This window comes from Triticum urartu, chromosome 1 (assembly GCF_003073215.2).
Source record: "Triticum urartu cultivar G1812 chromosome 1, Tu2.1, whole genome shotgun sequence".
Taxonomy (NCBI): Eukaryota; Viridiplantae; Streptophyta; class Magnoliopsida; order Poales; family Poaceae; genus Triticum; species Triticum urartu.
Window position 1 is genome coordinate 82,143,705 of NC_053022.1, and position 14,231 is coordinate 82,157,935.

The 14,231-nt window shown below is 43.3% G+C and overlaps 1 protein-coding gene across 1 annotated transcript; it reads right to left on the minus strand.

Annotated features, from left to right (window-relative positions):
* Positions 1–266: 266 nt before the first annotated feature.
* Positions 267–10,860, minus strand: LOC125532728. Its single transcript, XM_048696673.1, has 4 exons — positions 10,618–10,860; positions 1,390–1,685; positions 564–664; positions 267–460 (listed from the first exon to the last, which is right to left on the minus strand). The coding sequence occupies exons 1-4, from the start codon at positions 10,858–10,860 to the stop codon at positions 429–431; spliced, it is 672 nt and encodes a 223-aa protein (XP_048552630.1). The 3' UTR covers positions 267–428.
* Positions 10,861–14,231: the final 3,371 nt, after the last annotated feature.

Here is a 14,231-nt window from a genome sequence, read left to right on the forward strand (position 1 = left end):
TACATACATACATACAGGCAAAGCAATTTTCACCAAGAATCAGCTAGCAGTCTAATATAATTCCCTTTCCAATTACTCAAGGAGGAACTGATGAAAAGACAAGTTAATTAGCTGGTACAAAAATTAAACCTTTTGAGATGGACGGATGCCCTCTTCACTCAGATCTGAAGATGGACGGATGCACCCAGTAGCTTTGTCGCAGACGACGACGGAGGAGAAGATCTCTGCACAAACCTTACCACTCCGTTGCTATCTTCTATCTGTAAATGAAAACAGACCTTACTTATCAGAGAAGCAAATGTGAAATTTTTTCAGATTAGATGTATTCAACAGAGACACTTCAATCACAGAGCTCAATATCTACTAGCTTAAATTCAAATGCTTTACTCAAGATTGAGATATCATACAGGACTCTGGCTGTACACTAACTACTCTGCGTGGTTTCCATCTAAGAAACTATCTACAGAGATAGTAAACGACTAGTCAGAATACGTAAACAACACACTTTATACTAGAAGAGCTGCCGACAGTTACAGAGCCATTCTTCTTAAGTTAGTAGGAACCTTGCTGTTGCAGCGTATTTGGGGGCATTGGACATGGTATCCATGCCACCGGCGACGACGGCGTTGTTGATCCCCGGCTGAATCGACCACAAGCATGACAACTATAAGGAGCAGGCCAACAAGCAACAACATAAGTATAAGGTTGGTAGTCAACCATGTGGCTACTCTGTTGAAGGTAGAGAGCTACTACCTCTCTTGCACATGGAAGCACTAAGAAAAATAGCAAACGAACCCCACAACCAACCTGCACGTGGCAGGTATTTCTTTGTGTGAATCTACACGAACACACACATGCCTAGAAAAGCAACAAGTAAAAACCTAAGAATCAGAATCAGTACAAGAAGCATGGAAGGGCGTTTTCTCCTAATATAATCGACAAGATGAACACAAGCGCACTAAACCAGCAAGAAATTTACTGGGTTTCATGAGCCTTTTCCTCTTCACCCCGCATTATCGGTGACGATCTGTAGAACCACATGAATTGCTCCTACGCATCAGCGAGCCTGGGATCAACGCACTATGCAAAAAATAAACTAGGTGGCAGTGCACTAGATCCCTACCAATGCAGTAATAAAATAACACTGAACAGATCATGAACAAAACTAGTAATCTTTAGATGACACAGCGGAGCGAGCACATCATCAGGGGCTTGCAATCAATCGATCGGCGCTCGCCACCGTCAGGCCAAATCAGTTGTGACCCCACCCACCAAAGCGGGAACCGCAGTCCACTAGGCCGACTCCCCGCCGACGCCGACAAAGGGAATCGACGGAGATGGACGGGGAGAGAGGCAGGGGAGCAGCGGCGTGCGTGCTTGCGTGCTTACCGCTGCGGCGCGGAGGGCCGGACCGCGACGACGACGGTGACAGATGGCGACGGGGAAGGAAGAGACGACGCCGCGCAGAGGCCGGGAGCCCGGCCTTGGCTGCTGGAGACGCCGAGCAGCAGTTTCCCGTGTGTGCGGGGGCCTCCGGTGGACAGCGCAGGAGAGGAGGTTGAGGAAGGGGGGACGGGAGGCCGCTGGTGCAGGGGGTCTCGATCTAGATCTGGCTCGGGGTGGGTGGCGTGGGAGTACGTGGAGTGGACGGTTGGTGGCACAGTAGCAGCGCGGTGTGTCTCACGCTGATCAATTTAGGAGTAACATCACACACTCCAATACAACTTTGCTTATGTGGCACATATTTAATAAAGAAAAATGTGCTTGTGATAACTAGCTAAGTTACCGGAACATCACACACTTCAAAAAATAATGAGTATATAACTTAATAAATACATTGTTGCATGACACTACATAGATGTTCCTACCCACTATGGAGGTAGTAACATAGTCTAGGGAAGCGTGTAAATTACTAGCTTATGTTCTTGCCCATTGTGACCAGCCTCACCTGCGCTACAACTATTCATATAGCAGTAGCGCAGGTTTTATACCCCACGCTATTACTATTGTCTGATGAGGGGGCAGGGTGGAAATCATTTAGTAGCAGCGCAGGTTTTTTATGCCCGCGCTACTACTAAGTCATACCAGTAGCGTGTTTTTTCTGCCGCGCTACTACTAAATAGCAGTAGCGCGGGCCAAAAAAACTCACGCTACTACTAAATGTCTATCTATAGGGGTTTTTCTAGTAGTGCCTCCTACTGGATTGATACCTTGGTTCTCTAAAACTGAGGGAAATACTTACGCTACTTTGCTGCATCATCCCTTCCTCTTCGAAGAAAACCAACGCAGTGCTCAAGAAGTAGCAAGAAGGATTTCTGGCGCCGTTACCAGGTCAGGTCTACGCAAAAGTCAACATATCAAGTACCCATCACATACCCTTATCTCATGCATTACATTATTTGCCATTTGCCTCTCGTTTTCCTCTCCCCCACTTCACCCTTGCCGTTTTATTCGCCCTCTCTCTCTATCCTCCCTCTCTTTCTCTATTTGCCTCTTTTTGCCCGCTTGCTTTTTGTTTGCTTGCGTGTTAGTTTGTTTGCTTGTCATGATGGCTCAAGATAATACTAAATTGTGTGACTTCACCAATACCAACAATAATGAATTTATTAGCACTCCGATTGCTCCTCTTACCGATGCTGAATCTTGTGAAATTAATACTGTTTTGCTGAATATTGTTATGAAAAATCCGTTTTCCGGCCTTCCTAGTGAAGATGTCGCTACCCATCTAAATAGCTTCGTTGCTTTGTGTGATATGCAAAAGAAGAAAGATGTGGATAATGTTATTGTTAAATTGAAGCTATTTCCTTTTTCGCTTAAAGATCGTGCTAAAACTTGGTTTTCGTCTTTGCCTAAAAATAGTATTGATTCATGAAACAAGTGCAAAGATGCATTTATCTCTAAGTATTTCCCTCGCGCTAAGATCAGCTCTCTTAGAAACGATATTATGAATTTTAAGCAACTTGATCATCAACATGTTGCACAAGCTTGGGAGAGAATGAAACTAATGATACGTAATTGCTTTACTCATGGTTTAAATTTATGGATGATTATACAAAACTTTTATGCCGGATTGAATTTTGCTTCTAGAAATCTTTTAGAATGGGCCGCGGGAGGAACTTTTATGGAAATCAATTTAGGAGAAGCTACTAAACTCCTAGATAATATTATGATTAATTATTCTCAATGGCATACTGAAAGATCCACTAATAAAAAGGTGCATGCGATAGAAGAAATTAATGTCTTGAGTGGAAAGATGGATGAACTTATGAAATTATTTACTAGTAAAAGTGTTTCTTCTGATCCTAATGATATGCCATTGTCTACTTTGATTGAGAATAATAATGAATCTATGGATGTGAATTTTGTTGGTAGGAACAATTTTGGTAACAACGCGTATATAGGAAATTTTAATCCTAGGCCTTATCCTAGTAATCCCTCTAATAATTATGGTAATTCCTACAACAATTCTTATGAAAATTATAATAAGATGCCCTCTGATTTTGAATCTAATATTAAAGAATTTATTACTTTGCAAAAGAATTTTAATGCTTTGATTGAAGAAAAAATGCTTAAGATTAATGATTTGGCTAGGAACGTTGATAGAATTTCTCTTGATGTTGATTCTTTAAAACTTAGATCTATTCCACCTAAGCATGGTATCAATGAGTCTCTCAAAGCCATGAGAATTTCCATTGATGAGTGCAAAAAAAGAACCGCTAGGATGCGTGCTAAGAAAGATGTCTTTATAAGAGCGTGTTCTCCTAGTTCCTATGAAAATAAAGATGAAGATATTGATGTGTCCCCTTTTAAATCTTTGTTTTGCAATATGAATCTTGATAATGATGGGACTGAATATGATCCACCTTTACCTAGAAGGCGTTTCAAGAATTCGGAATTTGTTGATCTTGATGCTAAAATTGATAAAAGTGGGATTGATGGAATTAAAACCCTAGATGTTGCTAAACCCACTATTATGGATTTCAAGGAATTTAACTATGAAAATTGCTCTTTGATTGATTGTATTTCCTTGTTACAATCCGTGCTAAATTCTCCTCACGCTTACAGCCAAAATAAAGCGTTTACTAAACATATCATTGATGCCTTGATGCAATCTTATGAAGAAAAACTTGAATTGGAAGTTTCTATCCCTAGAAAACTTTATGCTAGTGTTTCCACGATTCCAAAAATTTTATGTGATTTGTTAGGTTTACGTGATTTTGATAATTTCTCTCTAAACTTGCACCTTGCGGATTTCACTATTAAGAAACCTATGGGAAGAATTAATGATGTTCTTATTGTTGCAAATAGGAATTATATGCCCGTAGATTTTATTGTTCTTGACATAGATTGCAATCCTTCATGTCCTATTATTTTTGGTAGACCTTTCCTTAGAACGATTGGTGCAATTATTGATATGAAGGAAGGAAATATTAGATTCCAGTTTCCATTGAGGAAAGGCATGAAACACTTTCCTAAAAAGAAAATTAAATTATCTTATGAATCTATTATGAGAGCCACTTATGGATTGCCTACCAAAGATGGCAATACCTAGATCTATCCTTGCTTGTTATGCCTAGCTAGGGACATTAAACGATAACGCTTGTTGGGAGGCAACCCAATTTTATTTTTATTCCTTGCTTTTTGCTCCTGTTTAGTAATAAATAATTTATCTAGCCTCTGTTTTGGTTGTGTTTTTTGTGTTTAATTAGTGTTTGTGCCAAGTAGAACCGTTGGGAAGACTTGGGAAAAGTCTTGTTAAACTTGCTGTAAAAAACAGAAACTTTAGCGCTCATGAGAACTACTGCCATTTTTATTTGGAAAGTGCTATTTAGTTAATTATTTTTGCAGATGATTAATGGATAAATTCCTCACGTCCAGAAATTTATTTTAGAAATTTTTGGGGTTCCAGATCTTGCGCTAGCTACAGATTACTATAGACTGTTCTGTTTTTGACAGATTCTGTTTTTCGTGTGTTGTTTGCTTATTTTTATGAATCTATGGCTAGTAAAATAGTTTATAAATCGTAGAGAAGTTGGAATACAGTAGGTATAACACCAATATAAATAAAGAATGAGTTCATTACAGTACCTTGAAGTGGTCTTTTGTTTTCTTTCGCTAACGGAGTTCACGAGATTTTCTACTTTAAGTTTTGTGTTGTGAAGTTTTCAAGTTTTGGCTAAAGATTTGATGGATTATGGAACAAGGAGTGGCAAGAGCCTAAGCTTGGGGATGCCCATGGCACCCCCAAGATAATCTAAGGACACCTAAAAGCCAAAGCTTGGGGATGCCCCGGAAGGCATCCCCTCTTTCGTCTACTTCTATCGGTAACTTTACTTGGAGCTATATTTTTATTCGCCACATGATATGTGTTTTGTTTGGAGCGTCTTGTATGATTTGAGTCTTTACTTTTTAGTTTACCACAATCATCCTTGCTGTACACACCTTTTGAGAGAGCCATACATGATTTAGAATTTGTTAGAATACTCTATGTGCTTCGCTTATATCTTTTGAGTTATATAGTTTTGCTCTAGTACTTCACTTATATCTTTTAGAGCACGGTGGTGGATTCGTTTTATAGAAACTATTGATCTCTCATGCTTCACTTAGATTATTTTGAGAGTCTTAAATAGCATGGTAATTTACTTAAAATCCTAATATGCTAGGTATACAAGATTAATAAGAAAATTTTCTTATAAGTGTTTTGAATACTAAGAGAAGTTTGATGCTTGATGATTGTTTTGAGATATGGAGGTAATAATATCAAAGTAATGCTAGTTGAGTAGTTGTGAAATTGAGAAATGCTTGTGTTGAAGTTTGCAAGTCCCGTAGCATGCACGTATGGTAAACGTTGTGTAACAAATTTGAAACATGAGGTGTTATTTGATTGTCCTCCTTATGAGTGGCGGTCGGGGACGAGCGATGGTCTTTTCCTACCAATCTATCCCCCTAGGAGGATGCGCATAGTGCCGAGGTTTTTGATGACTTGTAGATTTTTGGAATAAGTATGTGAGTTCCTTATGACTAATGTTGAATCCATGGATTATACGCACTCTCACCCTTCCATCATTGCTACCCTCTTTGGTACCGTGCATTGCCCTTTCTCACATTGAGAGTTGGCGCAAACTTCACCGGTGCATCCAAACCCCGTGATATGATACACTCTTTCACACATAAACCTCCTTATATCTTCCTCAAAACAGCCACCATACCTACCTATTATGGCATTTCCATAGCCATTCCGAGATATATTGCCATGCAACTTTCCACCATTCCGTTTATAATGACACATTCATCATTGTCATATTGCTTAGCATGATCATGTAGTTGACATAGTATTTGTGGCAAAGCCACCGTTCATAATTCTTTCATACATGTCACTCTTGGTCCATTGCATATCCCGGTACACCGCCGGAGGCATTCATATAGAGTCATCTTTTGTTCTAGTATCGAGTTGTAATCATTGAGTTGTAAATAAATAGAAGTGTGATGATCATCATTTTCTAGAGCATTGTCCCAAGTGAGGAATTATAAAAAAGAGAAAGGCCAAAAAAAAGAAAAGGCCCAAAAAATGAGAGAAAAAGAGAGAAGGGACAATGTTACTATCATTTGCCACACTTGTGCTTCAAAGTAGCACCGTAATCTTCTTGATAGAGAGTCTCTTGTTTTATCACTTACATATACTAGTGGGAATTTTCATTATAGAACTTGTCTTGTATATTCCAACAATGGGCCTCCTCAAGTGCCCTAGGTCTTCGTGAGCAAGCAAGTTGGATGCACACCCACTTAGTTTCTTTTGTTGAGCTTTCATATATTTATAGCTCTAGTGCATCCGTTGCATGGCAATCCCTACTCCTTGTATTAACATCAATAGATGGGCATCTCCATAGCTCATTGATTAGCCTCGTTGATGTGAGACTTTCTCTTTTTTTGTCTTCTCCACATAACCCCCCTCATTATATTCTATTCCACCTATAGTGCTATGTCCATGGCTCGCGCTCATATATTGCGTGAAAGTTTATAGGTTTGAGATTACTAAAGTATGAAACAATTGCTTGGCTTGTCATCGGGGTTGTGCATGATGAGAGCATTTTTGTGTGACGAAAATGAAACATGACTAAACTATATGATTTTGTAGGGATGAACTTTCTTTGGCCATGTTATTTTGAGAAGACATAATTTCTTAGTTAGTATGCTTGAAGTATTATTATTTTTATGTCAATATGAACTTTTGTCTTGAATCTTTCGGATCTGAATATTCATGCTACAATTAAGAAGAATTACATTAAAATTATGCCAAGTAGCACTCCGCATCAAAAATTCTGTTTTTATCATTTACCTACTCGAGGACGAGCAGGAATTAAGCTTGGGGATGCTTGATACGTCTCCAACGTATCTATAATTTTTGATTGCTCCATGCTATACTGTTTTGGACATTATTGGGCTTAATTATCCACTTTTATATTATTTTTGGGAATAATCTATTAACTGAAGGCCCAGCCCAGAATTGCTGTTTTTTGCCTGTTTTAGGGTTTCGAAGAAAAGGAATATCAAACGGAGTCCAAACGAAATGAAACCTTTGGGAACGTGATTTTCTCAACAAACAAGATCCGGGAGACTTGGACCCTACATCAAGACACAAAAGAGGAGGCCACGAGGTAGGGGGCGCGCCTACCCCACCAGGCGTGCCCTCCACCCTCGTGGGCCCCCTGTTGCTCCACCGGCGTACTCCTTCCTCTTATATATACCTATGTACCCCCAAACGATCAAAGACGGAGCCAAAACCCTAATTCCACCGCCGTAACTTTCTGTATCCATGAGATCCGATCTTGGGGCCTGTTTCAGAGCTCCGCCGGAGGGGGCATCGATCACGGAGGGCTTCTACATCAACACCATAGCCTCTCCGATGAAGTGTGAGTAGTTTACCTCAGACCTACGGGTCCATAGTTATTAGCTAGATGTCTTCTTCTCTCTTTTTGTATCTCAATACAATGTTCCCCCCTCTCTTGTGGAGAACTATTCAATGTAATCTTCTTTTTGCGGTGTGTTTGTTGAGACCGATGAATTGTGGGTTTATGATCAAGTCTATCTATGAACAATATTTGAATCTTCTCTGAATTCTTTTATGTATGATTTGTTATCTTTGCAAGTCTCTTCGAATTATCAGTTTGGTTTGGCCTACTAGATTGATCTTTCTTGCAATGAGAGAAGTGCTTAGCTTTGGGTTCAATCTTGCGGTGTTCTTTCCCAGTGACAGTAGGGGCAGCAAGGCACGTATTGTATTTTTGCCATCGAGGATAACAAGATGGGGTTTTCATCATATTGCATGAGTCTATCCCTCTACATCATGTCATCTTGCTTAAGGCGTTACTCTGTTTTTTAACTTAATACTCTAGATGCATGCTGGATAGCGGTCGATGAGTGGAGTAATAGTAGTAGATGCAGGCAGGAGTCGGTCTACTTGTCTCGGACGTGATGCCTATATACATGATCATACCTAGATATTCTCATAACTATGCTCAATTATGTCAATTGCTCAACAGTAATTTGTTCACCCACCGTAGAATACTTATGCTCTCGAGAGAAGCCACTAGTGAAACCTATGGCCCCGGGTCTATCTTTATCATATTAATCTCCTACTACTTAGTTATTTCCTTAACTTTTTACTTTGCCTTTAATTTACTTTGCATCTTTATCACAAAAATACAGAAAATATTATCTTATCATATCTATCAGATCTCACTCTCGTAAGTGGCCGTGTAGGGATTGACAACCCCTATTCGTGTTGGTTGCGAGGATTTATTTGTTTTGTGCAGGTACGAGGGACTCGCGCGTAGCCTCCTACTGGATTGATATCTTGGTTCTTAAAAACTAAGGGAAATACTTACGCTACTTTGCTGCATCATCCCTTCCTCTTCGGGGAAAACCAATGCAGTGCTCAAGAGGTAGCAAGGTTAGACATAACTGAAGACTAGAACGCGGACATGAAATTAATGAAAGAATGCTGGGAAAGGGAATGTCAGGGGTGTCGTGCGACATATGCCAAAGGATAGCTTATCATGGAGGGGGCTAATAAGACGTCGCCGGTGCCAGGAAATGGGATGAGGCGAAGACATGCATGCCGACGGATCTTACCCAGGTTCGGGGCTCTGCTAGGAGATAACACCCCTAGTCCTGCTCTGCGGGGTCTCCGCATGATCACTAACTCAATAAGAGTGGATACAAGATTGCTCCTTGAGCTGTTTCTCTGGAGAAGGAAGAAGAACAAGGCTAGCCCTAGCTCCCTCTCTCTCTATGTGTGTGTTTGTGTTTCTCTAAGAATCTGAACCCTTTGCATGGGTGCCTTGGGGGGTTTATATAGGCCTACCCCCAGGGGTACAATGGTAATCTGACCGGGCGTAGGCCCAGGCCATCAGTGTCTCTTGTGGCCGGCTTCTCCACTGGCAGCTGGGGCCCGCCGACTAGTGGGCCCCGCCGGCTGTCTTGTACTCGGCCAATAGGACGCGCCCACCGCTTGCGGGCCTTGCCGGCAGCTCATCACTATAGTTGTGCTTCTAATGACGCTTGCTTTGTCGGGGAAGGTGTGGCTACAGTCCCGCCGCGTGGTGGTCATTTACTGTAGCCATTCCCTATTTCTCCTGGCTGACGGTGCACAAACTCTTAAGAAGGGGAGGGCCGCCTGCTGGAAGCCGACCTCTCCCCTAGACGGCTAGCTGAGCCTGCCACCTTCTGGCTTTCCATAGGATGGTAGGACCCGCCGCCTGCGGGCTGTACCGACAGCCCGTCGTGGGAGCTAGGCCCGTTCTATCTTGGGTAATGTCATGGGCGGAGGGGCTACAGTGCCGCACCGCACGGGAGATCACCAGCCGGTACGACACACTGTAGCCACGACCCGCCCTGGATTCGAGGGTGGCAGGCTTCTCTGTAGCCACGCCTCGTTTCATCGCATTCATGGTGGCTCAGACTTTGAGGGCGTTTGGGGCCGCCTGCTAGAAGCCGGCCCCTCTGGGTACAATTGCTTAGGTACAATTCCGCAACTCCTACCACCACTTTTCCGCACTCGCTATACTAACTTAATTGTTTATTTATCTAAATAGCCCCTAGTTTTTATTTATGTTCTCTTTATTATCTTGCGAATCTATCCTACAACACCTACAAAGTAGTTCTAGTTTCATACTTGTTCTAGGTAAAGCGAATGTTAAGCGTGCGTAGAGTTGTATCGATGGTCGATAGAACTTGAGGGAATATTTGTTCTACCTTTAGCTCCTCGTTTGGTTCGACACTCTTACTGATCGAAAGAGGCTACAACTAATCCCCTGTACTTGTGGGTTATCACATATCTCCCCCAAGGCCGCCACCTCCCACGTGCCGCCAACACCATCTCGCCGCCGGGGCACCAAAGCTTCCCACCCCCACCTCCCCGACCCCCATCGCAAGAAGGAAGCCGCCTCGCCGCCCTGGCCAGCTCCTTCATCCTGACGTCGGCAAGCTCGTCGGACGCTGGCACGCTCGTCGGACGCCTACAGGCCAGCCACCTGGTCCAAGGGAGGCACGCCTCCCTTCGCCGGCCGGCTCCTTCATCGACGCCCAAACTGTCGGTACAAAATGGACTCGGCTGACGAGTTCTTTTTCCATAATTTCCTTTGTGACTCTGATGATTCCTCGTCCGATGAGGAGGAGGAGATCTTGGTTGTCGTGTTGGTCCATCGCCACCTTAACAACTAACGGCCATTCTTCTGTGGCTCCATCTCGGAGCACCTTCTGGCATTGAATCGCAACCGAGAGAGCGGTCATTTCCTTCTTTGGAAGGACTACTTTGACACAACCAACCCGCTGTTCAGACATTAGAAATTCCGGCGGCATTTTCGTATGAGTAGGCATCTTTTCAACTGTATTAGAGAGGGAGTGGTCGGATACGATGACTATTCCGAGTGCAAAGAGGATGTCGTTGGAAAGATTGGCTTCTCATCTTATCAGAAATGCACTGCAGCCGTCCGGATGCTTGCATACGGGGTTCCCGGTGATCTCATTGATGAGTACGTCTGTATGAGCGAGACTACATGCCTAGACTCCATCTACAAGTTCTGTAAGGATGTGATTGATGTGCTTGGCCCTGAGTACTTGAGAGAGCCGACTCTCAAGATACAGTCCGCTTGTTGGCAATGAATGCCAACAGGGGCTTCCCAGGGATGCTTGGCAGCATAGACTGCATGCATTGGGAGTGGAAGAACTGTCCTTCTGCTTGACAAGGGCAGTATAAGGGCCATGTGAGGACTTGTACTGTCATACTTAAGGCCGTGGCATCACAAGATCTCAAGATCTGGCACTCTTTCTTTGGCATGACCGGATCACACAATGATATCAATGTGCTTCGGCGCTCGCCGGTGTTTGCAAGGCTTGCCGAGGGCAACAACTCGTCGTTGAATGTTACCATTAACATTCATAACTACGACAAAGGTTACTACCTAGGTGACGGTATCTAACCTTAGTGGACCACTATTGTGAAGACAATCCCCAACCCTATCGGAGGGAAGAAGAAAAGATTTTTCCAAGAGCAAGAGAGTGCTAGGAAGGACGTCGAGTGTGCCTTTGGTGTTTTGCAATCTCGATGGGGCATCGTTCGGTATCCTACTAGGACTTGGAGCACGAAGAAGCTGTGGGAGGTGATGACTACTTGTGTGATCATGCACAATATGATCATAGAAGATGAGCGTACGGAACGTATCTATGATCAAGGACTTCAGTTTTAGGGTGAGAATTTTGTGCCTAAGCATAGAGGAGCGGCAACGTTTGAACAGTTCACCTAACTTCATCATTAAATGCATGATTGAGAAACTCACATGCAGCTGCAAAATGATTTGGCGAGCATACGTCAGCTCATGTTGACAACCAATAGATGAATTTTTTTATTTGGCATGTAAAACTATGAGACAATTTAATTTTTATTTGGCTTGTAAAACTATGCTTTATTTGGTTGTGAAACTATGCTTTATATTTGGTTGTGAAACTCTATATTTGCTTGTGAAATTGGTTGTGAAACTCTATATTTGCTTGTGAAATAATGCAAAATATGTGTGTATTTGTTGAAAGAGGGCGGCCAGCCGGCCATGCCGGCAAATATGGCTCGGCGCGTTGGACACACTGTCGACTCAAATCAAAAAGAAGACGGACACTGAGCGGGCGACTAATCCAAACAAACAAAAAGTGAATAAAAACGCCATTCATTTAGATTGACACGTTGACGACGGCTTATTTTTTAAAACTGAAGAACGGCAGTTTATTTTTTAAGCTACCAAAAAAACCGGCCTAAAAAGCAGTTTGGCAGCGCCTAAAAAGAAGAAGCTTTAATACCACGCTAATTGCGTCGGGCATGCATCCATGGATGCGTGGGCTGGGTGGTGTGCTTGGCGCATGCATGCATGCATGGGTGCATGCGTGGGGCAGAGAGCGGGCACGTGAGAGCATCTTCAACAGCCGCGCGGTGCGAGCATCTTCAACAACCGCGCTATACGCTGCGTGTAAAAAATTACTTTGCCGCGCGCTTTTGTTTTGTTTTGTGAGGCCGGCAGCGCTGGCTTCAACTGTCGTGTTAAAATGCAGCACGTAAAAAATGTAGCGCGCGTAACTTGCTGGGGCATTGTATATGTTGCATTTCGGACACAAATTGAATTTGAAACCTTCAAAATGCAATGAACATGACATATAAATTTCACACAAACAAGTTGATGAATAAAAATTCATGCCCACAAGTTCATCCAACCAAGTTCAAAATGCAAACCAAGTTCATGACACAAACGAAAGACACATCAAGCCTCGTCCTCTTCTTCGTCCTCATCTTTGGAAGACGATTCTTCCTCCTCCGAAGATGATTCTTCCTCCTCCTCCTCATCGCGCACTGCATCACGTGAAACTCCGACGGTGTTGGCAAGATTTTCGACAGCATTTTTGTGAGAATGTGTGTGAGGAGGCACACCGGAAGACATTCCTCCCATCGCGCCGGTGGGGGAGGGGTCGCGGCTATAGAATGGGGTGAGCGGGGTGCCGGCGCGTGCGTCCATCGGGTCAAGTTCGCCGGCGCCGGCGTGCGCGGGGCGAAGGCGGCGGGAAGGAGAGAGTGCGGCGCGAGCGCTCGTGTGTGCCGCACGCGGAAGCCCGCGCCCCAAATACACAGCGCGAGTTGACGTTTCGGACCGCGTGCCCAACTACATATGCCGCGCGCGCGGTTATTGCACGCCCGCTAGAGCTTGTCTACAGGTTGCGCGCATGCTAAAATGCAAAATTTGCGGCGCGATGCTTGTTTAGCGCGGCTGTTGGAGATTCTCTGAGAAGGTGAGCTGCTTGTCGTGTTTTGACGACAATGTGCCGTTAATTTATTGCAAAATAAATCGAATGTGTATTGGTTCTGCTACTTTGGTTCATAGGTCTAAGAGTAAGTATTATAGTAGGCTTATAACCAGTTTACATGACAATTTTACATACGTGAAGAAGAGAGACATAAAAAGTGAGGGTAATGGGCTCTCATGTAAGACTATCCACAGTGGAAGTAACATAGGTAGTAATATCACACATATCTAAATAAAATAGATGATATAACAAGTAATAAATGGATAAAGAAAGAAAAGTGGTAACATAGCTAGTTACTAATAGTATGAGTAACATAACACATATCAAGGCAAGATGAGTATATAGCCTAATAAATGAAGTGTTATATGTTACCACACTTATGTTACTCCTCACTATAGAGGTAGTAACATACTTCCTCCTTTCCGGTTTATAGGGCTCAATTCAAAAATCTCACTGTCGGTGTCAAAACCGGCGGATCTCGGATAGGGGGTCCCGAACTGTGCGTCTAGGCCGGATGGTAACAGGAGGCAAGGGATACGAAGTTTTACCCAGGTTCGGGCCCTCTTGATGGAGGTAAAACCCTACGTCCTGCTTGATTAATATTGATGATATGGGTAGTACAAGAGTAGATCTACCACGAGATCGGAGAGGCTAAACCCTAGAAGCTAGGCTATGGTATGATTGTTGTGTATGTTGTCCTACGGACTAAAACCCTCCGGTTTATATAGACACCGGAGAGGGTTAGGGTTACACAAAGTCGGTTACAATGGGATCTACATATCCGTATCGCCAACCTTGCCTTCCACGCCAAGGAAAGTCCCTCCCGGACACGGGACGAAGTCTTCAATCTTGTATCTTCATAGTCCTGGAGTCCGGCTGAAGGTATAGTC

Bases quoted from the DNA above. Each gene is read 5' to 3' on its own strand.
- LOC125532728 (XM_048696673.1), bottom strand. From the start codon at position 10,860: ATGCCGCCGGAATTTCTAATGTCTGAACAGCGGGTTGGTTGTGTCAAA. The intron at 1,686-10,617 runs GTCAGCCGAGTC...TAAATTGATCAG, and splicing joins AAATTATGGAAAAAGAACTC to CGTGAGACACACCGCGCTGC. The intron at 665-1,389 runs GTAAGCACGCAA...TGCTCCTTATAG, and splicing joins CGGCCCTCCGCGCCGCAGCG to TTGTCATGCTTGTGGTCGAT.